The sequence below is a fragment of the Megachile rotundata genome, chromosome 2, assembly GCF_050947335.1.
Source record: "Megachile rotundata isolate GNS110a chromosome 2, iyMegRotu1, whole genome shotgun sequence".
Classification (NCBI taxonomy): Eukaryota; Metazoa; Arthropoda; class Insecta; order Hymenoptera; family Megachilidae; genus Megachile; species Megachile rotundata.
In genome coordinates, this window is record NC_134984.1 from 20,583,767 (window position 1) to 20,607,501 (window position 23,735).

The following is a 23,735-nucleotide window of genomic DNA, read 5'->3' on the forward strand; positions in this document are numbered from 1 at the left end:
TTTCTATTTTCGAAATTGATTTGATATACAACCTAGTGGTCTGAGTTTACAACATCGACTTCTTTGAGCAAAAGTATCTCGAACGGATATGACAGGTCTACTGACCCAACGTCAAGATCCGATCTCGATATCAAGAACAATATCAATTATTTACGGAATGTGCGACCTTTTCGTGACACGCTCTAGAGATCTTCCTTTCTTCCCGTCACGAGAAGTCCTCGAAAATCGTGACTTCTAAGTTGTCCAAGGTCCAGCTTCAAGGTTACACGGCTAGCTTCCCAAAAACCGAGGTCGCGAGGAACCGATGATCTGCAACGAGATCGAGATCGAAGGGTAGTCGTGTGGAACGATGCTTACTCTTTGATCGGTCAGTCTATTGTTGCGGTGCTCGCTGCTGTCGGATATTCTGGACTTGTATATTTTTTAGATTTATCGATTAAGAAAAGAAGGTTGTTATTTAAAATCTGATGTAAGCATTATTTTTGAAAGTTTGAAATTTATTTGGAAATTTGAAAAATTTCTGAACTGATACGAAGTGTACAAGGTATTCTAGAATTAATAAATCGGTGACATTGAAATTCGACAACATATTTTCACTTTCAATATCTTCAATAAATTTTGACCTATTACAAAGTTATATCTTTATATCTTGAATTTTTAATCTAACCCAGTAATTTATAATTTAGAAGAAAGTCCCCAGTGATCCCTGTTTGATTGCAGATCAAAATCCCATTGAAAGTGAACTTCTCCGTCAGGCCTAAGGACATTTCAATAACGATCACGAAGAAACACTTGACCTGCGGTATAAAGGGTCAACCACCTATCATCGACGGTGATTTCCCGCACGAGGTCAAGGTCGAGGAATCCACCTGGGTGATCGAAGATGGAAAAATGTTGCTGCTGAATTTGGAGAAGGTGAGTGACGGAAAGAAAAATCGCGCTCGGATGTCTCTCGATTGTTGACCTTGACGAAACAAGGATTCGACGATGACTATCATCGAGTTAACATAAATTTTGATCAAAGGTATCAAATACGCGAGGAATCTGCTTGTCTGACGTGGCCCTGAAGGTTCTCAAAATAAGAAAGTTTAGCGAAGGTTGAATCGTGACCACTCGACGAGCAGCTGTTTACCTAAAATTCTATCGACTTGTCTCGTTTAGAGTTGTTGTTGCCAGTCTGTTAATTATATCATTCGTTTTATCGCCGGACATCAATATTTCGCTGTCGTGTTTGTGTCGTACGTGAATTCGTTGCATGGCCACTTGTATATTTTCCTATTTTTTATTTTAGAAAGTTCTTGGCCTTTCACTGGTTTCAGACCGGTATTATATAAAGCACTAATTAAGTATTCCGATTATTTTGTAAGATTCGTTGTGATCTTAGCAATGAAAATTATTTATGTTCGCGCGGAAATATGTTTCTATTAAGCACGCGGACTGTCGATTTGCAGGTGAACAAAATGCGATGGTGGGCACACGTGGTGACAACCGATCCAGAGATTAGCACGAAGAAAGTGAATCCCGAACCCAGCAAGCTGTCCGATCTTGACGGTGAAACCAGAGGTCTGGTAGAGAAGATGATGTACGATCAAAGACAGAAGGAATTAGGTTTGCCAACATCCGACGAACAGAAGAAACAGGACGTGATAAAAAAGTACGATTCCGGTGACATCGATCGAACCAGTGATAATTTCATTGCAATTGCACATTTAATTGCACCTGTTTTTTCAGGTTCATGGAGCAGCATCCTGAGATGGACTTCTCGAAATGCAAATTCAACTGAATTGTTCCAATTCGATGATCGATCGTTGGTCAAAAGTTTCGTTAAACGACAAAGGAAATTATATTATCAACTACGTTGAAGGAATCCAACGAAACTCTTATGATATCATCTCGTTAATTATCTCGACTTTATCTGCACCTATCTCTGATACTCGTTCGCTACCAGGTTCGAAGAAATCACCGTTCGACGAGAGGTGGCGCCACGTTCCACGGGAAAAGACCTCTTTCTCGTTCGTTCGCTTCTTTATCGTCTGTTATCGCTCCGCTTTTTATTTGTCACGAGTTTCGATAAACAGGAGCAGTGTCGTGTTGCACAAAAGTGTTTCATGATTTTTTCACATTACGTTTCGTATTATTGGATAATAAAGAGTTTAGAGAAAAAGAAACAATTCTGGATTATTTTCTCGTGCGGGTCGCTCAGGAGCGAAGACTCAACCTGGTCCCTAGTTACAGAATAAAATTATACTGCCATTTTTCTTTATGTTCTTATTACCGAGGTGTATAAAATACGACAATTTTTCATTGTACAAAGTGATGTAAATTAGAAACTGATAAACGACATTAACCTTAATAGAAACTGTTCGATCAATTACAGTCTTTCAACTTGCACTCAATTGTTCCTTAAAATTAGTTCTAGTCTTTCGCTTGCTAGCAGCACAATAATCAGATTCTATGCACAATGTCCTCAGTTTTTAATTATAATCATCTTTCATCACTCTGCTGATCCAACGCACGTAATTCGACAGTCTGGCGTATATCCCGAACTTCCCACGTTTCCCACAACCCTCCCCGAAACTGGTGATCCCGAAAATGGTCCAGGGATGATCGGGTCTCCTGGGATCGCGACAGAGAAGGGGACCACCGCTGTCTCCTGCACAGGAGTCCATTCTTCCTCGACGATATCCTGCGCAGAACATGTTGTCCGTGATCCTGTAGTCCACGTAGACGTCGCGACATGCTTCTGTAGACACGATAGGTATCTGGAAAAATTGAGAAATTGAAAGGAAATGTTTGCTAACGAATTGTAGTAACGTCTTTCGTGAGTTTTCTAATCTGAACTGTAATCATAGAGCTCTCTGAACTGCACTCAATTTAGTTGTAAAAAATATTTGATTACATGCAACTTTTGAAACCTGATAGTGTAAGGTAATTAAAGATCGCTGTAAGAAGATTAGATCAGATAGAAATAGCGTGGCTTTGAGAATATAATTAAAAGAATTTGTAACATGTGAACGAGACGTACTCGAGCTTCGTGAAGAACATCGGTACCAAAGTCGTCCGTGACTCGTGACTTTCCCCAGCCGATGATTGTACACAGTTGATTGGCGGGTAGAGGCTGGTTAGGCGCCGGAAGACATGCGACTCCTCTCGACGGCGAGGTAGTCAGCGTGACTGGGAGACGCAACATCGCGATGTCATTATCCACTGTGTCCACGTCGTATTCAGGATGTACCGTTACTGAATCAACCTGAGGAGATATCGTTTAATTAGCCGACAGTGGAAACTAAGAACTCTGCAGTTAAGAGCTTGAAGATTATTTTTGTTATAATTGAGGAACATGTACCCTTAGTTCTAACTCGGTACCCTCTTTCACCGTCAAATCGTGTTCTCCGATACGAACGTAGAGACGCTTTCGAATACAGTGCGCGGCAGTCAGCACCCATTTTGGAGAAACCAGGGTACCTCCGCAGAAAGCTTCCTATAGAAATATAATTTTATTAATACTGAAAGTTGGACATTATCTTCGAAGAATATTCTAATGCTATTTGATACTCTAGATGTGAAAGTACTTACACGGAATCTGTTCAAGACTGCCACCTGCCAGGGCCAGCTACCAGGAATCGACGGACGTCCACCGATAATCCTCGTGAAATACGACAGCCTGGAAGTCTTTTGCGTGCCCGTTACCCCACATTTCCAGTTATGAGGGCTCTTCTCAAGAATCGCGCTGCTCACGTCGTTGGAGCTGCTCAGTTCTAGTACGATGTCTATAAATAACGTGAATATTAGCGAAAAAGAAAACGAAGTGAAATTGTTGTACAAGCTAGTTGCAAGTCACCGTCGCTATCTTCTTCCTGGCTTCTACGGATTTCTTGGTCAATCCATCTTTGGCAGTAACTCCCCTCGACGTAGCAATAGGCACTCTCCCTGATCACGTCTCGCACACAAATTCCAGGCTTCTTGCACCACCTTAATTAATCGAGACTAATGAGAATTGATTTCGTAGTTGATAAACGAAATGAGAGATCATTAGCGCAGGTTTACCTGTGTCGTTGAGTTGTACATAGTCTTGTGCAGGGTGACCACTTGCTCCACTTTCCATAATATCCTATCGACTGGTCCTTGATGTCCTTGCCTCTTCGTCTCCCTTGTCTGGGCTCTGCCTCCTTTTTGGGTAACTAGTATTTATAATTCAATGATAAATTATACTACATATGAGATTAATAAACCTTCGTATTATGAAATTTGTACAGTTTTGAATAAGATGTTTGCTCGTGGTCGTCAGAATTTTACCTGCACTACGTGAAATCTATCCTTTCGTCGATGTCCGCGTCGCTGTCGTTGCTTGCATCTCCTCCATCTTCCTTTTCTGTTGTGTTGACAGGAACGTTCTTCCTATAAGGCATTCGATCGAATCGTGAAATATCATAGAATCTTGGAAACTTTAATTTTATAAAATTTCCTTGTCACTTACTCTAAGTATCGTGGTTCCACATTTTTTCTTCAGTCGACACCTTCGAACGCGATTCTGCGTGCAGTGTCGATCGCACACCGACCATTCGCTCCAGTTTGTATAGTACGATAATTTTGTGGATTCTGTAGAAACAAAATATTACGTAGTAACAATGGTACACCATTGAACTGTAGAGTTCTAAAACACAGTTAGGAAAAGAACAGAAAGCTTACTGTTCTTTGGTAATTGTCCCACAAAAGAATCTTGATTAGTCACGTGCAACAAGCTCCCGTTATTGCCTCCATGGAGAACGAGCGTTCTATTTCCACTCTGAAATTAGTCCAAAAGAAAGATCAATTAATCATCGGTGCCTAAAAACGAACAGCTCAGGCTGCCAGAGTGACTCGCTATGATTAAGACTCGGTATGTCTTTTTCATTAAGACATTACTACGTACGCCGATAAAAAAAGGGAACGTATCTCTCGTAAGTACAAGTGTATTAGCGTTGCAAAGTGCGTTTTTCTCCTTTGATCAACATCATGGACAACGATCGCTAATCACGAATGAATCATAAAAATGACAAGTGGCAAAACAATTTTATTGTGCTGCATGCGTACGACACGTGGTGAGATCGTAAAAAGAGACAAAGATTAACTGCCGCAAAACGAACTAATGAACGCGGTGTCACATCGCGTGAATTCCAATTGACGTATTAATTCTTAAAACGATTTTCGTCATTTACGCTGACACACGGTTAAAGTGTTAACGCGACGTTCGAATGCAAGGCCATACATTTTATACGTTTCCGCTTCTAAAACTTCGGAATTAACCGCAAGACTACGCTAATTTTTTAAATACACCGCTCGAGGATATCCGTTTAGCCTAACCCTGGGTGCGTCTGAAATTGATCTAACTTATCGAGCAATATAGACTCCCATATCGCTGAGAAACGGAAAGCTCGTAAACAAGAAACCTCGTAAAGCAGGTCTCCGCATGTGAGGATCGTTCGTCTCGAAGACAGAAACGATCGCAAAAACGATCGAACAATTACTCGTTCTTGAGTAGAGAGTTAATAGACCAGTCCTTGTCGACGTTGCTGACGACCGACTCGAATATCGTCCAGCATTCTCAAGGTTGTAACTAACTTTTAACTCAATTTGTCGACTCATAAACGTAACCACCGGCGTTGCACAATATCATCGTGTTCAGATGCGTAGGCATCGCGAAATTATCATTCCTCCTTACTTTAAATTGGAGACACGGGTATTGGAAATGTGGTATAGGTATCAGGAGGTGTATGATTTTGAGAATGTGAGGAGAAGCAAAGAATATGGGGACCTAGATGTCTAGGAACTTAGAGATATCTAATATACAAAATGTGGAATATGTCGATGTAGATATCAAGAGATATGGACATATAGGAATATAAAGAATTAGGAAGAATGTAGAAGGGAGTTCTAAAAACGTACAAGTGTAGAAATATAGGAATACAAGAATCTAGAGAACTGGGAATTTAAAAATACACTTCGACAATATTGTTTCGTGTTAATAGTACAAGGATTCGTGATCGATGGCCTCGTGAATTAATAAAAATGGATCTGGCACGTGTGGATCACACCCTCGAATCACGACCCACGTTGCTCATTATCCTAGACAATAGACCAATGAAACTTGAAAAGACGTTACCTCATCCAGGTCGACCGTGTTGGGACATCGAAGGGTCGATGTGACGTAAGGGGTTGACTACGGACTATATAATTATCTTTATTGAGATTGCTGGCGAAGACGATGTCAATTATAGAACACTTGCAGGGAGTATTAAACGCGCTTTTCGTCTAGTTACGAAACATCATATGTTGAACACATGTACTCAATGATCATGTTTTTCCATAATTTTCCACTCGTATCGAGTATAAAAAATAGCACTTTATGAAGACATTTGCATTTAAATCGCCCTGTTTCTTGCTTTCATTATGAAATTCCGACTGCATTCTGTTACGGTAAGCTCAAGCGAAATCAATTAAGAACGAGTGAAACCGAAAATGACCAAATATGCTAACACATGTAATGATTTTCCTAACGTGCGCGTAAAATTTCAGACACGTCTCGCGCAGACGACGTTCGACAGCGTTGACGAAATAAATTTGATTTAACGTCGTAGGAATGTTCGTGAGACAACGTGTAAAACGCATAACGATTACCTCGAAAGGAAACCGTGTTTTACCTGCGCTAAAAGCCAACAATCGTGAACATCTGACCTCGAGTTAAACGAAATCGAGCGACCGGTGCGATTTCAAGAGAATTCTGATTGGATTCCTCCGTTTCTGCAAAAGCGTCTCGATGCCGCGATACCGGTCTACGAAACGATACGAAATCTCAGAATGTTTAAACGAGTTACAATAATTTTGTTGTTGCCGTTCGAGTTTATGATCCGGTTAGCGAAGAGAACTGGCGCGTCTCGCGTATGTAAGCGGCAGCCAGGGTTCAGGGTTAACAATATTTTCGTATTATACAATTAATTTCTTCGTGCTCCGCAAAATGAAACAGGTTCTCATTTCCTTTTCTCGTGTTTCGAATTCTTCACCGTATTTGTACGTTTTAATAACATCTTGATATAAGAAAATGTATAAAGTTGTTCTTGAGTAATTATTAGTATCAATTGAGCGTGGATCGAGAAGTGGGTTATGTCGAGAAATGTAGGACCAGAAAATATGTATTCGTGACGAAGGTGTGTACTTTATTTTTATAGAAAAGTAGACTTTTGCATGCTTAGGAGTGGTGACAGAACAATTTCTACCGATGACAAACGCTAGGTCGAAAGTCTAAGTCATTCAAGGAACAAAAAGGCGAAAGTATAAGTGCCGCACGTCGCCGACCTTCCGGACGGAACAATGGCTTCTATAGAAGGACACTGAGTGTAGAACGAGTTGACGAAGAAAAAGGTTTCAAAGTTTTCGCCTTGCTAATTTGCTGATTCAGAAGCTCTAAAGTTCCTATTTTCCAATTTTGGTGAAACCTTTGTACTACTTCTGAATGAAAGATGTAGTGCCAAGGTTACACCAAAGGTTACTCTCACAGTTCTAATCTTAAAAAATTGCAAGTCTCTGAATTCCAAAATCCTACTCTACAGAAAGTCCTAAATCCAGAGCTGAAGTACCATGTCGACTCTGCGAACCTATTTGGTCCCCACAGCGAAGCACGGTTGAAGTAGCAAGTTGTCGCAGCAAGAAACTTCCTAACTCCATATTTCGCCAACTTCATCATAACATCTCGGAGCCATGTCCGCCGCTTCCTGTAGCACCGGAGAGGACTTGAAAAGGAGAAAAACGCAGGAGATCCTCTGCGCAAGTAAAGGGCAAGAAGAATTTGTATGCGTCGCCGAGGACATGGCCAAACTAGGCTGAAGTCCGCGGTGCCTTGCATCTCCCCCGATGGAATCGCAAAAACCGCGTGCCGAGTAAAAGAGAAGCAATTTCAAGGGATGGACACGGAGGGAAGCTGTCGCCTGCTCGTCGAGCATCTTCAACAAGAAGAAGTTTAATTTGAGAAAATGTCGCTAAAGATCGAGCGAAGGGGTACCGTGACAAAGAGGAGTTTGTGTAGCAGGAATTCCTGGTAATCGTGCCGTAAATGATTCACCGGCATCGCGTATGCAACTTTAATACCATTTCGCATTCAAAGCGTTACATCCCTGAAACGAGGCACCCTACCAAGCACATTCCAACCGCGGGACACACCTGTGGACATTTGTCCGTGCCGTATGCACGCGTAACTGTATAACGGACTGATGCTGGAATTCTCTGAATTTTATAGAATTCGTTCTCGTTAACATGCAGATAAAGTTGCTTAGGAAATGACTTGTATTGACAAGGTTAGATAAGGTTAACAAGGTTAATGTAAAACAAGATCTTGTTAGAAAGTAAGAAAGCAGTATAGTGGATCATATATTAAGAAAGTGCAAAGTACAGTGAATATTTCCAATGGAACCTTGTCGGGTTAAACAATATTAATAATCCAATAAAATATAATTAGACGACAGATTTATTTTAACCCTTAAATGCATGATTTTCTAATTTTACCAAAAGTTATCAACTAACAAAATACTTTGAAAGCGGTTGATTCAAATTAAAACGAACAGAGGACGCTATTGTGTATTTGATTGGTACGTGGCATATCTGCAACACCACTCATTGCAGGTTTCCTACATTTTGTATATAATTTATAAGATTAAAACTGGTATGTTGCATTTATACAACCATATGCATTTAAGGGTTAAACAGACAATAAACATTGTAAGACCTCAAGGTGATTCATAAAAAAGATATGTTAATCGAGTCGAAAAGGACAATTAAGCCCGGCAGTGGCAAAAACCATGGAAAGGAAGATTTTCGTCGCGAACAAAGCTGGTTGCGAAGAAGGTCCGGCAAAAAGGGGTAACCAAGGGGTAAAAAACAGAGGGGGAACAACAAGTGGAAAGGTCCGGCGAAGAAGATGGATAAGGTTCGGAAGCAATGACATTCGTTTCGCGTGCTGACGCCCCAACTATACCGTAGATGGTAGCGCGGCGGAGTGTCGAACGTCCGAAAATGGCCGGTGATTCCTTCGACGTTGGACTACCGTGGATTTAATACGGGGACCGTGGTCGATGGAACGCTCGCTATGGCGAGATCGTGCCCTGATTTATGTCGTGGTGCGAGCAATCCGAAGGCCAAGGTCCTCGTCCACCTACTATGGTCAGGATGACATTTCGAGTCGCGACGCGACGTACGCGTAAATCGTGCCGCGAGTTTATTCGCTCCATGAGAATTCCGCGAACGACGCGGTTAAATCTAAACTCAAGCCCTGACGTTTGATAAAAAATTTTTACCTACGGACTGATGATAATATCGACTTTAAATCTTAATTAGAAGGATGCAGTTATACGGTACATAGTTTAGTCTTCTCCAAAAATGAATAAAAATAATTTTGTACAGAAAGTTTGATGAATCGAACATACTATGAAGTGTGTACTATTTATGTGTTAGTATTACATACAGTCTTGATATGAATTTTTGCGGAGTGTATGCACGTTTGTAAAACGATATGATAATGAGTTCTTTTTGGGGTTGGGTTCGATCACCAATAATGCAGTCACGGTACAGTTGCAGTTTGCGCAAATGTCATTGAAGGTTTCTCAAACGAACCGTAACAGTATCGTGACTAGACCGTCGGTATTCTACTATGTTACGCGACATTTGGTATACCCTCGTAATTCCTGCTCGTGCTGCTACTAAGCACGTTCAAATCAAATTAGACGGAAATTTAATTGTATCAGCGTGATTCAACGAAACGAACCTCGACATGCGATTCCCGTCTCTTCCGCGAAGAGACCGTTTTGAGAAATCTTGATCGTACCACCGATCTACTTTGTCATTATTGAAATCGTCAGAATGAGATCTTCCAAAAGTGCCAAGGTTACTGCTCTCTGATTTTGTGTCTCAAGTGTTTTTTCAAGAAATCTTATTTCAGTCTCCCGATTACGGGTGCTCGAGTTTTCAATAGGTTAAAGTGGAAACACGAGGCTAACGAGGCTAACGTGTTTCCTGTTGAGAACAAGCGCTTTCGTAACTTCATACTTATGCTAATAATTGAACAAGTACAAAAATTTCGTGTAAAATTCGGTTGCATATTTGGTCTCAGAATAATGTTGCAGCGAAAAATGCAGCTGTCGTAATAAACTTGGAATCATGGGTAGAAAGTGTCGAATATTTTAGAATTCAAAGTATTCTAACGATCGTAAAATTGAACAGTAAAAGTTTTAAAGCATGGACAATGATAAATTCGAGTCGTATTGAACCGAGAATTTCTCTATACTTGAACGGCGGTTAAATTTCCATCTCCCCGGTTTTAGCGAAGTGTATGTTCAACGAGTAAGCGTGTTTGCTCTGAGCAAACAGTGAAAGAGAGAGTATAATTGACCCACGTGTAGCTCGCGGTTCGCGTAAAAGGCTTTCCAAATTCTTACATCTTATCGAACTTGTTATTCTCTGCTCTGTTTCATTTTTACGTAAAATCTCCCGTGTAAAACGTTTACAAAATTATATACATCTAACGTTCGTGGAATAAATTAAAATCATTCAATTAACTCGGGAAGCTGTAAGCTTACATATAATACTGTAGAAATGTAAATGAGTCTTCTCGGTATTAATAAAAAAGGCATCATGTTAATTCGTACGCTTAATAAAAAATGGAAGGAAAGGAACTTTATGTTCGGCTCTTTTTTCTCTCGCATACATTCGTGTCCCGAACATTATTTTCCTCGCAAGCAATTTACTCCGTCCAGGTTAAAATGAATGAAAAAACAAGAGGCAGATCGTTCGTGGGAACCAGTACCTGTATTACAATCTCATTCACCGATTCACCGTGTAATAATTTCATTACGCGTTCGAACGGCATGCTGCGAACCTGATCCAACTGCTCCCAGACGATTTGCACCAGAAGACGATAACCTTAAACCATTGACTGCTTCTTTCTTGTCCCTTTCGATACACGAAGCGTTGATACGTGTCATCGCCATTGGCGTAACTGGAATTTTGTGGACCAGGTATAACACCCATGTGTCACCAAATATTTTATCGTCAGATCTTTACAATTTCCAAATTTACGGATTTTTAAGTTTCTATATTTCCACATTCTCAAACTCCTGCATCCTCAAATTTCCACCTTCTCAAATTCTTACTTTACCGAATTTCCACTTTTCCAGATTTCTACATCTCCAAATTTCTACGTCTTCAAATTCCCAGATCCCCAAATTTCCACATTCCCAAATTACCACGTCTCCAAATTTCCACGTCCCCAAATTTCCACCTTTCCAAATTCCCACATTTCCAAATATCCATCTTTCCAAATTCCCACATCTCCAAATTCCCACGTCCCCAAATTTCCACGTCCCCAAATTCCCACCTTTCCAAATTCTCACGTCCCCAAATTTCCACGTCCCCAAATTCCCACGTCCCCAAATTTCCACCTTTCCAAATTCCCACGTCTCCAAATTCCTACGTCCCCAAATTTCCACGTCCCCTAATTCCCAAGTCCCCAAATTTCCAAGTCTCCAAATTTCCATATCCACAAATTTCCACCTTTCCAAATTCCCACATCTCCAAATTTCCACTTTCCCAAATTCCGATATCCCCAAATTTTCACATCTCCAAATTCCCACATGCCCAAATTTCCACTTTCCCAAATTCCTATATCTCCAAATTCTCACCTCCCTTAGTACTCACATCCCCAAATTTCCACTTTCCCATGTGTAATGATGTAATTCCTACATCTCTAAATTCTCACCTCGCTAGGTACTCACATCCACAAATTTCCATTTTCCCATGTGTAATGATGTAATTCCTACATCTCCAAATTCTCACCTTGCTAAGTACTTACATTCCCAAATTTCTACTTTCCCAAATTCCTACATCTTCAAATTCTCACCTCCCTAATTACTCACATCTCCAAATTTCCACTTTCCCAAATTCCTACATCTCCAAATTCTCACCTCCCTAAGTACTCACATCCCCAAATTTCCAGAGCCTAAACTTCGTTACCCAAATTGAGTTACGCCAATGTCCGCGAGTCGGAAGAAGAAGACTTTCACGGAATTTATTGCCGACCAACGGTAGGTCGTTTATCGCGTCTCCCGTAATTTCCAGCTGAATCTATCTCTCTTTCGCTGTTGGTCTGTGTCGCGCAATATCTTAATGCCGTGATGAGATCATCGAGTGATTTATTGTCTCCCTTGTGCAATGAGGAGCAACACGCGGTCGTCCGCCCACTTTGCCGGTTTCTAACGAAACGATTCCGCGATCCGTGCCTTCCTGTCGCGACTTTGCGAAATCAGGCGGACCACGGAGACGTAAAAATCGCATCGCGCGTTAGCTCGCACGGGTTATTGCACGCATTGTGTTCGAGACCGTGACGCAATCGTATGTGGGACGAAATTGGGAACCAACGTGGGCACAGGACAGGGTCTCGTGATACGAATCGTGGAAATCTGGATGAAGGACTAAGCGTGAGACAACTAAGGGTTGATTGTGTATTAGATATGCACGAAGCGAGCTATTAATGCAGGCACTGAATGTTTTTTGTCTTAAAACGATAAAAAATTCTTTACAAAAAATGATCGTTCACGAAAGTGGCTCCGAGGGAATAAAAAATTGAGAAGCCCTAATTTAACGATAATGAACGCTGCTTCGAGATATGTACTGCCAATGGGTATCTAATTAAAGATTCATAAACCGTGTGTATCATTAGTACTCATCGCACGTAACGATCGCAAGAAACGCGAAATAATCAATAACCGCATTCAGAGGTAAAAGTCTCGGCGTCTATCGATTACCATTCGCCGTCCAATCAGACACTTAACGACCACTTTCGCGGTCAAACGAGATACTGATTGATTCGCTAAATAACAACTGCACCCAATTTCCTTGGAAAACTCGACGTTCAATCTTCATCGCGGACTTCTTCTATTTCCAGCCGTGAATTAACGAGCCTTAATTGACGGGATTAACTCGGCTCGAAGCGTGAAATCATAAAGTTAATCATTACGAAGACTCGAGGTCGAGTAGTCACCTGGCTTCTTCACCGGCATCCGTTAAACGCTCTTCTTTTTTGTCCTTTCTTCTTGTCGTTATCTTCACGGAGTTATTTCCGTCTGTACCTATCGCTGGTTCTTCGTCGCGTCGCTCTTCATTAGACGCGAATCGCGAGAGAGCTGCGACCATTGGAGGCATCTAAGTGTCCATTAAAGCGTTCGCCAGACGCAGATCGCTGGAAGCGTTTGCTATATTTGTGTTGGGGCTTGATGGCTACCTCTGTCAGGTAATCTGTTAGCGCGCGAGAGAATTCAGAATTATCCGCTGGATAATGAACCGAGATTAAGACCGCTACTACACGTGGCTGAGTTAATAGAGACGGACATTGTGGTGGATGTGGCGCAAGTCGGATGGAATGAAGATATTAGTTCCAGGATGAAGCATTTCTTGTTTCGTTGGTGCAAACTTTATTTATTGCCACAGGGTTAAAAATGCATCCCCGAAAAATTGTACGATTACAGATATTCGAAGAACAAATCTATATTGATGACATGGTAACCTCCTTCGAATAACCCCTTGCACTATGACTTATCAGGTGCGTCAGTCAGAACTGACTAATTACAGCTACAATATTAAAACAGACAAAAAAATTGAAATGTTATGTCAATATGTTATTATTCAATCGTTGACTAGGCAAATTATAATTGGACTTGAACTTCAAATTGAAGCGTATTCAAAATTTGAGTAAAATTGATCACGGTCGAGGTACGAGTGCGTCACGAGTCAGTCTCGTCAAAATAGTGCAAGGGGATAATTATTCTTTCATCTTTCCTAAGAGACTATACTATTAAATCCCGCGAATTGCGACGATTCGATCCAAAACTTTTGCACGGTTATCATCGATAGGTCGGCGATTAACCTCGAACTCTGACCCCAGTCTGTCTAGAATCTCTGAAGAGTCGTTTGTAAATTGCGATCGAATGAATATTATCTTTCAACAGAATTTGTTCCGAACATTTAAACGAAGAATAAACAAAGATGAAGTAAAAAGGTGCTTAAGAGGAAGCAAATATTCTCCCAAGTTTATGTTCCATTAAACACCAACTATTTGTCCCCTGTTCCATAAAACAACTCCCGCGGAACATATACGCGAAGCAGTGTATTCGAGATCCATTACCCGAGTTCTAGCGTTGCTGAAGCCGTGCGTTCGTTCACCAGCTGTCTGTCGGTTGTTCGTTCATAAATTTCAGTCGTATCCCAGCAGCCACAAGATCCCACTTGGTACTCTTCGTGGTCACGTGTCCGTCGCTTGAATTTACACTGTATCGTGTGAAACGACTGACCGTATTCCAAGCGTGCAATTCGAACTACGCTTCTTTGCAAGATTTAACGTCGTAAGTAATGATGTCGGATATAACCGAAATTAATTCGTGATGCAACGTCAAAACAAAAATTTTAATTAATAAGGCAGAGATCTTATTCTTTTACAATATTAGTACAACCATGATATCAGTAATTCTTCAAATTTCTCTTACTACCCATAATTTTTGTATGTTTAAAAGATTTAAAAAGTTTAAGCCTAAATTATAAGCGTCCTCGAAGGGCTGCACCATTCGTAACTTTTAATCGGATCCCGTAAAACGGCCGATAGTAGGAGTAGATAAAGAGGAACATTAGCAACTAATGAGATCGATAAGTCTGCGATGGCTACAGATTCGAAGGAGGCGGTCCAAGAGGCTGGTCGAGCATGGCAAAGTTACTCGGTTTGGTAAACACGACTGAGCGTTTCGCGGGAATCGTTAAATCGGTCGTGCGGAAAACGAGTTGTATTTAATACACAATATTAACGAGAGCAGTTCTTTGTACGCGGGCAAGTTATACCGGAATAACTTGTTCCACGATAGGTTCCCACTCCTCGGTGAACGATTGCTAAACCACGAGTAAAGATACAATGTCACGTGCTCTGCTTGCCAATTAATCTTTCTTCCTAGACTACGATCGTCCCTTCCTCCGAAGAAAATTTTCTTAGGAGGCTGTCGATGTACAGTAATATCGATGACACCTATTTTACTGAGCTGGATTAAGGGTCCGAATTCTAGTCTCAACTTGTGTCTTGAAGCGTAGAAGACGCAATTGTCTCCGACAAAAACACCCTTCCTCCGACGGTAGAAATTTCACTGTTCGCCCACGAGGCGATAAGTGAACCTTTCCTCATCGAGCATACAGTTGGAATCGTTAACCGACTAACAGCTACGTCGAGGAATCCGTTTCTCCCGGAATCCTAATCGATCGTTGTTCGATCTTCGCCGCGTACGAGACAATGGAACGAGAGTCGCGCGGAATACGAACAAGAAACGAGCAGGAAAAGCGTCGAGCAGAGGGGGTGAGAGCGAAGCGTTTCGACGATTCACGACCTCGAAGCGACAAACGGGATCGTCGTGGTAGCAAGATGCAGTCGTGAAGAGCTACTTCGTTGTTCCTTTGCTCGTGTCCTCTTCGTCCTTGTCGTCCTCGATCGTACCCTCTTTCTCTCTTTCCTCCCTGTTGCGACGACAACTTTTTACCCGCCGCGAGGTTAACATACTTCCTGCCCCGCGACGGGCTGAAATTCCTCGCGATAGTCGTCACGATACGCAGTAAGAAGCTAATCGAGCTGCCTCCAGCGATCCTCCGGGAGGAACAATCTCTGCGGGGTGTCGAAAGAACACTATAGCTTTTCAGATTCGTCTCGAGCACGATGAAAGTTCTACGACGTTCGCGTCGTGATTGCTTAACGAACTGATAACGATGGGGTATTCGCGTGAGATTCTGCGGAAGATAAATCGAAGGTTTTTACCTTGAGGAACGACGTAGACAAAAGTGTCTGTTTTTAAAATTATGTCGACACTGTTATTTCAAATTAATTCCCGTACGATGTTATTCTTATTTTTAATAATTGAATGTCGTGTTTATTTTAAACATGTCATGCGAGATAAGAAATCGATTCCTCCAGGTTTCGCATTATCAACGTCCGTGACAAGAGCGACGATAATTCTGTATCAGATAACTCTTCCGTTACAACGATTCATTATCCGCTTGTGTCAATCGTCGACCGTTAAAGGGACAATAACCCTGTCCATAATCTTGTACGACTGCATCACAAAAGAAACTTCCGTTCTCGACAATACCCCTCGATCGCGAGGCAAAAGGAAGATAGCTTCGATTATTAATCTTCGATGGCAAGGAGGATCTTCGAGGCAGCTTACCATCCGACTTGTACGGCTACATTGTTCCAGCTTGACCCCGTGTTCTTTGGTGAATAGCGGTAAATTATTCCAGCGATCCCGACAGGCTAATAGAATAACGCGAGGAGAAAAGGAAACCGAAGAACATCTCGCGACAGGAAGTTTCACCGCGGGGTGTCCGAACATCCACGGGGTCAGCCGCCATTTTGTGCACGACGCGAAAGCCTCGAATGATTGACACCGTCCTCCTTCGAGTTCGTGCCTTGGCGAAAGGCAAGTGTTAATTAGAGGCTGTTGTCGTTTGTCGAAGAGAGAGAAAACTTGGCCATTGTTTCCCTGGCTGTTTAAAGAATTAGCGAAGATTGATGAGGTTCACCCTTGTCGATCCTTCTTTGTCATTGTCGTAAGGTGCAATGGGTTCTTTTGTTCGAGTGTTTATGAAAGAATTTCGGGTGCAAAAAATGATATTTTCGGTGCTTAGGCTAAAGGTATCAAAAAGTTCGAGTCAATTAGGGGATGAGATTTATCACCGCCAGCTCTCTCCGAAGGATATTAAAATTTAATTTAGATTAGAACCCACAGCTGTGTATATCGTGTTACCACCCACAGGAACATCAAAGACGATCACTCGAGCTGGAACGAGACACTTACAGCCGAACTTTTTCGTAGCTCGCCACCGATGAATCCCGATAACGTCTCACCGCGGACTACACAGCTACAAGTTTATATTTAGTACGCGTCCCTTCTGTCTCGATCGCGATGTTTTCGTGCACACAGCTCCTCTCGAGCAGTAAATCCGTGGAATTGCTTCTCTCGCGTGTCAGACCGATTCGCCCTCGGAGGCGATGCGGTGAAACACGTGGTCGATAGCGGTGCTCGTCAGAAATCCTGTAACGCTGACGACAGATGAGGTGGGAGGGACTTGCATCAGATAAAGGATAAGTATTTGTTTGAGTTTCTGCTACAGTCCTTATCGGGACTAACGGGCCAATTTATGGTTCGATCTTCGGACAGTGCGGAGATAGCGAACAGATGTTAGACCGCCACCTCTTCCTTTCGCTCTGTTACGGTCATTCTCCTGAAGACTATTTCATAACGATACGAGGTTCTTTTGATTAAATATCTGCGGACTTTGGAAACAGATATCGTAAAATGTTTGATGTTGATTAATCGCTGAAGAGTTAAAAATGTGATTAATTTCAATTTTTAAGATTTGTCTCCTTTATTCAGATACACAAGACTCGGTTAAGTCGTGCAACGTCTACTTTTTCTAAAACTCGCAACCTGTACCGGATACCTCGGACTAATTCAAGTCTGGTCATTAGAATTCCACAGGACCCGTCATTTACCAGTTTCGAGGCAATTTCACTCGTGTCAGAAACGACGAAGCTTGATCACCGGAATCCGAAGATAGCCACCGATTGAAATTATAGTAATTACCAGGTATCTTAGCCAACGATTCTTTTCGCCTTAGCTGGACGATTACGTTCGTGCTGACACAATGATCGGTCACCCCGAGGTGCGCCTGAAACGAAACATCGACCACCTTCTCGTCGATGAATAGGCACAAATTGTTCGACATTTGCGGAAGATCGTCCAACCGATTGTTTGCTTCCATGAAACAACCCGTTTCTAAACGCGTCCTCGCTCCAGGAATTCTATTTGCGGCCGGTAAACGTTATGCATCAACCTCGGTCTTGGAGGTGAAACGTTTCGATTGGGGCGGAGTCCGATCGATTCAATCAGATTCGATCAAAGAGATCGTTGGAATGTAACGGTTAACTACACATTCGGTTTTGTTTATTTAATTTCTTCGTTCTCTTTACAAAGTGGTTCAGATTATAAATCGATACGATCGATTTGATAAGATAATGCGATATTCATCTCTCCAGAGATTTGCTTCGATTTCTACTTTCCTACGTAACGATTTGCTCGACTGCATGATACTGATTGTAATAATCAATTTGCATGCTCATGCTGGCTATGCACTTTTATGAAGCTTTCTGTGGTGATTGATGGTTTCATTTTGAGAAAGTGATAATGCATTGATTTATCGAGGTGCTTTGTAATTTTTTGAGAGATATGAAAAACTGTAATAAAAGTTTGTCCCAAGCACTGGAATTAAAAATAGTATTTATTGCATCAATCTGGTGTATGATTAGTCATAAATTTGTGTAGTAATAAGGTTGAAACCGATATTAAAAGTCTAAAAATTTCTTGTCCGAATAAAGATTAAGATTATGGCACATTTGGTGCACGTAATATCCCGTGCTGGCCTACTAAACGACTTCACGATCGTCTCGAGCGATCGATCGCGGTCTTCAGGTTCGGTAACGCGATCCCCAGTCAATAATATTGCGACTGCATACGAGAAACGCGTTCGGAGGATGAAAAGAATTGTCGATCGATTCAGGGTTTCGATTAACGATCGCCTTCGATTGCTCTTAAATCTTGAGGGAAAATACGGTTCACGCCATTACGCGGCTATCTTGTCTTTAATTAAGCGAATTAATATTCGTTCGCTCGGATATCTCGTTCCATGGTTTTACCAGACATTTCCGAGTTCTTTCCTCCTTCTGCTTGTGCTTTTCCCGACGTTTTATGGACGCCTTCCGTTCGCCCGATCGAGCGTGCACCGCATGGGAATGATCTTTTGGATCGGATTTCTATGCTGAAAGTGAAACTAATGAAATGTGGCCCGTACAAACGCGCTACTAATCGGAAGCTTTGCCCACCGTGCACTTTTTTCCACCACGGTGCTATCGTGTTCGCGAACGCTTTCAAAACGTTCAAGTATTTTAGAAAGTGTAATTTATCTTAAATACCTTTGGCGTTTGTTCTTGTCGAATTCGCAGATCTGCGATTACAAAACACATGAGGAAAGAAGTGGTACTGTTTTTGATAATGTTATCGATAAGATTTCATTCGAAATTCAAAGTTAAATAGGTTCGATCCTACTGCTCGGTCACTCTAACGATATCGGTATCAATAACATCGATAATTGACAGCAGCATTTTGAACCAGTCTGCATTATATTTCTATGCCACTGTGGCGAAGGATTAAATAAATCGAATCGTTATTTTAAATGGACTCGTTCCAGAGTGAGAAAAAAATATTGCTATTAAAGTCTGAGTATGCGTTTGACTAATTTATAAGTATACTGTTTATTGCATATTATTATGAATAAATTAGGACCTGTATCAAAGGCCAGGTTACGAAACGTAGAAAGTCTGACACCATTTGATGATCTAAAAGTATTGCAAGATACCTGCATGTAAGCTTAAGATTCTTGTACCTTCTATACAAGTCTTATAATTCTTTTCTATCTTTGACAGCAACGGAGTTATATTTCGAACCTACATACCATACATACTGCGATAGAAAATTGTTCGTGATACCAAATAAAGCTTACTGTTGTACGCTTTCGAAATTAGTAACTTCGATAGTAAATTACTGCAGTTTAGCTGTATATATGCTTGAGAGAAAATTGTCGCGTTACCAAATAGAGCTTAGTACGTGTGGATTTGTGGAAAGTAAAGTGATAAAAGGGTTAAGGAATAACTTACCGAGCGATCGTCGAGGCAGAGAGCGGTCGAGACGGTGAGAAGCAAAACGATGATCCAGAGGGCCGCATTTGCCCCCGACAGTGGAGCGATCATAGCCGGTGGATGGTGGGCTCCCAGTGGGGGCAACCAGCGCAGACAGTTCGACGACGTCGAGGACGTGCTCGACGACGAAGCGGGCCGGTGCTCCTGTCGCGGATGCATCGCTTCATGATCGCGACGTGCCGCGTGTTCGTCCCTCTGTCGACGCAACGCGTTCTCTTCTCTCCTTTCCTCGTTTCACCCTTAGCACACCCACTTTCCCCTCGCGGCCTCTTTCTCTCTCCTGTTATCCGCTTCCTCCGGTCTCCTCCGGAGAACGCGCGCGTGTGATTCTACGTGCGTGAACTCGCGAGCCCGCGCGGGTCTATAAATACGAGCGCGACTCCACCAGAAGAATTTCAAACAACCGTGCCATAAAACACCATGAGTGGAAGAAGTCGACCTCGAGGAGGGGCTAAATCCTCTTCCCTCGACGAGGACCCACCGAGGGAAACGAGAAACGGTGCTTCAAAACGACTCCGCTACTCGCCGAGCTTTCCTCCTCGTTTCGTCCGTGTGCCTCTGAAAGCATCGATCAGGAACGAGCCTGTTATTATGCTTTTCCTGGATGCTTGCGGTTCGAGTTATTAACTCTAACTAGCTACTTTCGTGTTGCTTGTTATACGCATCGACTCTTCGGACGCGAATAAGCGTGGGAGCGTGCAGGGAAAGGGCCATTAATTTTCGGCAAATAAGCTTGGAAATATTTGGAAATTTCAGAAATTTCGATCTTGGAATTTTATCGGGATTGCTGCAGGGACAAGGACAATTAGAAACGGAGGAAGTAGATTCTCGTTTTGCTTCTCCGATTGTTAACGAACTGCGAACCATTAGCTTGCTAATTGTGTCAATTAGCTCGCTGGTTATTGAAGTTCGTTAATCGAGGTACAATATAGATCATGAAGTACTTCATATCCTTGAAACCTTGATTTATATTCATTGTCAGTGTTCATACTCCAAATTATTCACTAAGATATTTTTAGAAGCTCATACCAGTCTAATATCAAAAATGAAATTGAAAAAATTATTTAACTGACAAAATTACTTGACTCGGAATTCAATTAAACAAACTCGTGCAGAACGAGTTAATAAAGTACGTGAGCGAACAAGGTTGCAAAAAAAATCACCTCGATATTTCCTATATCAGTAATTACGAAGCGCAACTGCCGAGTTCAATTTATCATTTGCCTGTCGAGTTAGATACACGATCGATCGCGAGCGAGTTCATTGGTGAACTTTAACGGATAGAAACAATCGACGAGTCATTGAATTGATGGATGGAGCGGAAGTAGTCGGGTGTGTAGGATTACAGTAGGAGGATCTCGCGAGAAGAATCGTACGTGTGGGATACAGGTGGCGAGTCACGTTCTCTGGCAAAAAGATACCAGGATATTACGAGCCACCACGCAAACTAACCGACGGTGTACGCGTTACGATTCTTTACATAACACTGCGAAAGTGGATACGATTCACGAGCTAGCGTGTCTCTCTTGTTTCCTCGAGAATCGGAGAATCTATGTGCTCCAATTACGAGAACTAAGTTAGGCCAGAATTATCGGACCACAGATATTTAATCTGTTCGAAGTCTAGCATGCTGCTAAAATCAGGTGTAGATGGACAGATAATCTGTTCGCTGATACTTAATCTGTCTAGCAATACGCTAAAAACAAATTAATAACACAACTTGTGGGAATTTAATGATAATAATTTTGGTATTTGACGTTTACAACCGCTGAGTTTTAGCATACCCATACTTGACACAATTTTACTTTCTAAATATTCAATATAAAGCAAATACCTTATACATCCTATTCACTCTTCAAGATGAACCTTCCGTGTCACTCACAATTAAATGTCCCGTCGACACAACCTCACAAACGTAATTTTTACAAAATGTCACTATCTTACTATACAGAAGATTCTTTACTAAAAAATTCACGTAAATGATTCATCTCGAGACAAGGTTCCTCGAAAAAGCGTTTCGCGCACCGTCGACTATCGTTCTCTCGGCTCGGAGCTCTCTTCGAGATCAGAGACGTCGCTCGACCATGGAACGGTCCGTTCTCCAGGCCGGTAAAATTGTTCAAGTTGAAGTACAGCTAGCTAGCAACGTGCCAACGACCGATATTTTTAGTCCTCCCTGCTTCTGCCCATCTGTCTTCAAGTTTGGGTTTCCTGGTCGTTTTAGAAACGAGACGTACCGTCGAGACGGCGCGGTTCGTTCCTGTCCTCGGAGCCAACAACCTGGACGAATTGGTGCATATTGCCATGGACACTTTACGCTTTCCAGTCACGTTTCATCACTGAAAGTTCACTTCAAAGAAAGTGCTTCGAATTACATGCAAATTTGCCGCTCCAGAATATTCCGTCTAGTAGTCGTTCTTCCAGTAGAGGCACTACTGTTAGTAGCCACTCTACTTATCGCGGACACCGGAGCTCGTTCTCGTGGAATTTTTCCTATTTTCCAAGAGGAACGTGTCTGCAGTTGTTCGTCGAAGACGTGCAATCAGGAAGTTCGACGTGAAGAGGACAACTCTCGTGGCGGAGTTTCTCGAGCACACGCACGTGGCTCCAGGCCGACTGACGAGATACACGCGCGAGGAAGTATCAACAGAGGTTGAGAGGAGTGGCTAGCAAGCCAAGCGGAAGTGGAGGGTGATTCTGCGAGAGCTACGGTGGTGGGGTGCACTTCTGATACGAGGGTACTCCCGACGAGAGATGTGACTTTCGATTATCGATAACGATTCGAAACAATTCGTACTTTGTCGATGCAGTTTTCTAATCAACATACCGATATTATCGATATCGGTTGTGCCGATATTCGAAGCGATGCGTGACCGAAAATGGACGTCGGGGTGGACATTTATCTCTTATAAGGACAACGCGTCTGTGTATTTACTTTGAACGTACGATGATGAAAGCGCCGGAGAAGACTTCTTTCTTCAGGCTGAACAATCGTAGATCTCGCCAACGTTTCAGGAGTGTCTGTAACGAGAGAGTGATCTCCCGCGAAAGGCCACGATTGTACGATGTGTTTTAACGTGGTCGTTACGGAACGCCGTGGTTCTAGGATATGGGTCACTTGCGACGCACCTCTTGTGAAATGGTAATAAGAGGCACGGGACAAATGTGGAAGTAACGCGAGGTTGTGCCTACAAATAACCGAGATGATTCAGTGACGAGTCGATTGTAATCTTGAATAAATACTGTACATAATGTCTGCTGTTCGCTTCAAACCTATTCGCATGCTTCAGGGATTGAGGAGGTGAATTATTACTGACGTAACTAGATAAGATTCACGATGTGTCTACTGCTAAATAAGTCCTGGGGAAATAGGGACGTAGGTCGCAGGATATTACTTCGTCCTAAAAATTGACAAATACACAAATACTTTTATTCGTAAACACACGAGTCGAAATAAATAAATTTCCTATTGTAAGACTTCCTATTGCGGTGTCCTCGGAGAGGCGCTCCGAGCCCGCATATTCCGCCAGCTCTGCCCACGGATCCGCGTACTCCAGCAGCAGCGATTCTCTTTCGCGGGTGGTCCGCGTTCGGAACAAGGCGGAGTCTGGTCCCGGGGAAACATTTGAATGCTATAAATAAATATAAATAAATTGATTTGCCGGCATTAGCATAAGTAGTCGGCAGAGGCTCGAGTAAGCCCGTCTGCGGCTCGCGTCTCTTTGCTGTCTACATGTACCCCCTTCCCCGTCTCTCTCACCAGTGCGGACGGTGATTTATATCGACGTCCCTTAAGTTCCAGCGGCATTCACCGTCCTCTCGTCCCTTTAACTTAAAAGGACACAGGACTACGATCCCGGGACGCGAGTCTGTCTCGTCT

At 42.4% G+C, this 23,735-nt stretch overlaps 2 protein-coding genes across 3 annotated transcripts in view; one reads left to right on the top strand and one right to left on the bottom strand.

The window, feature by feature from the left end:
• Window positions 1-2,171, top strand: part of nudC (nuclear distribution C, dynein complex regulator) — an 86,330-nt gene extending 84,159 nt beyond the window's left edge. The window contains exons 5-7 of the mRNA XM_003706738.3: window positions 721-915; window positions 1,452-1,654; window positions 1,732-2,171. Coding sequence (XP_003706786.1) covers window positions 721-915; window positions 1,452-1,654; window positions 1,732-1,783 — 450 coding nt within the window. The 3' untranslated portion in view covers window positions 1,784-2,171. The remainder of the gene's footprint in view (window positions 1-720; window positions 916-1,451; window positions 1,655-1,731) is intronic.
• A 71-nt stretch (window positions 2,172-2,242) lies between these two features.
• On the bottom strand, window positions 2,243-22,537 carry LOC100880993 (chymotrypsinogen B). Of its 2 annotated transcripts, XM_012293483.2 has the most exons (11): window positions 21,690-22,537; window positions 19,814-20,413; window positions 4,690-4,786; window positions 4,478-4,599; window positions 4,297-4,398; window positions 4,048-4,181; window positions 3,842-3,972; window positions 3,577-3,770; window positions 3,347-3,481; window positions 3,026-3,250; window positions 2,243-2,762 (listed from the first exon to the last, which is right to left on the bottom strand). In XM_012293483.2, exons 2-11 carry the CDS (start codon window positions 20,012-20,014, stop codon window positions 2,475-2,477), a joined length of 1,629 nt encoding a protein of 542 aa, XP_012148873.2. In that variant the 5' UTR covers window positions 20,015-20,413; window positions 21,690-22,537; the 3' UTR covers window positions 2,243-2,474. The 2 variants fall into 2 exon arrangements, with proteins under 2 accessions (XP_012148873.2, XP_012148874.2); XM_012293484.2 differs by lacking the exon at window positions 19,814-20,413 and having other exon boundaries at window positions 21,690-22,536.
• Between the last annotated feature and the right edge of the window lie 1,198 nt (window positions 22,538-23,735).

Bases quoted from the DNA above. Each gene is read 5' to 3' on its own strand.
- LOC100880993 (XM_012293483.2), bottom strand. From the start codon at position 20,014: ATGCATCCGCGACAGGAGCACCGGCCCGCTTCGTCGTCGAGCACGTCC. The intron at 4,399-4,477 runs GTAAGTGACAAG...AATGCCTTATAG, and splicing joins GTGGAACCACGATACTTAGA to GAAGAACGTTCCTGTCAACA. The intron at 4,182-4,296 runs GTAAAATTCTGA...TATAAATACTAG, and splicing joins ATAGATTTCACGTAGTGCAG to TTACCCAAAAAGGAGGCAGA.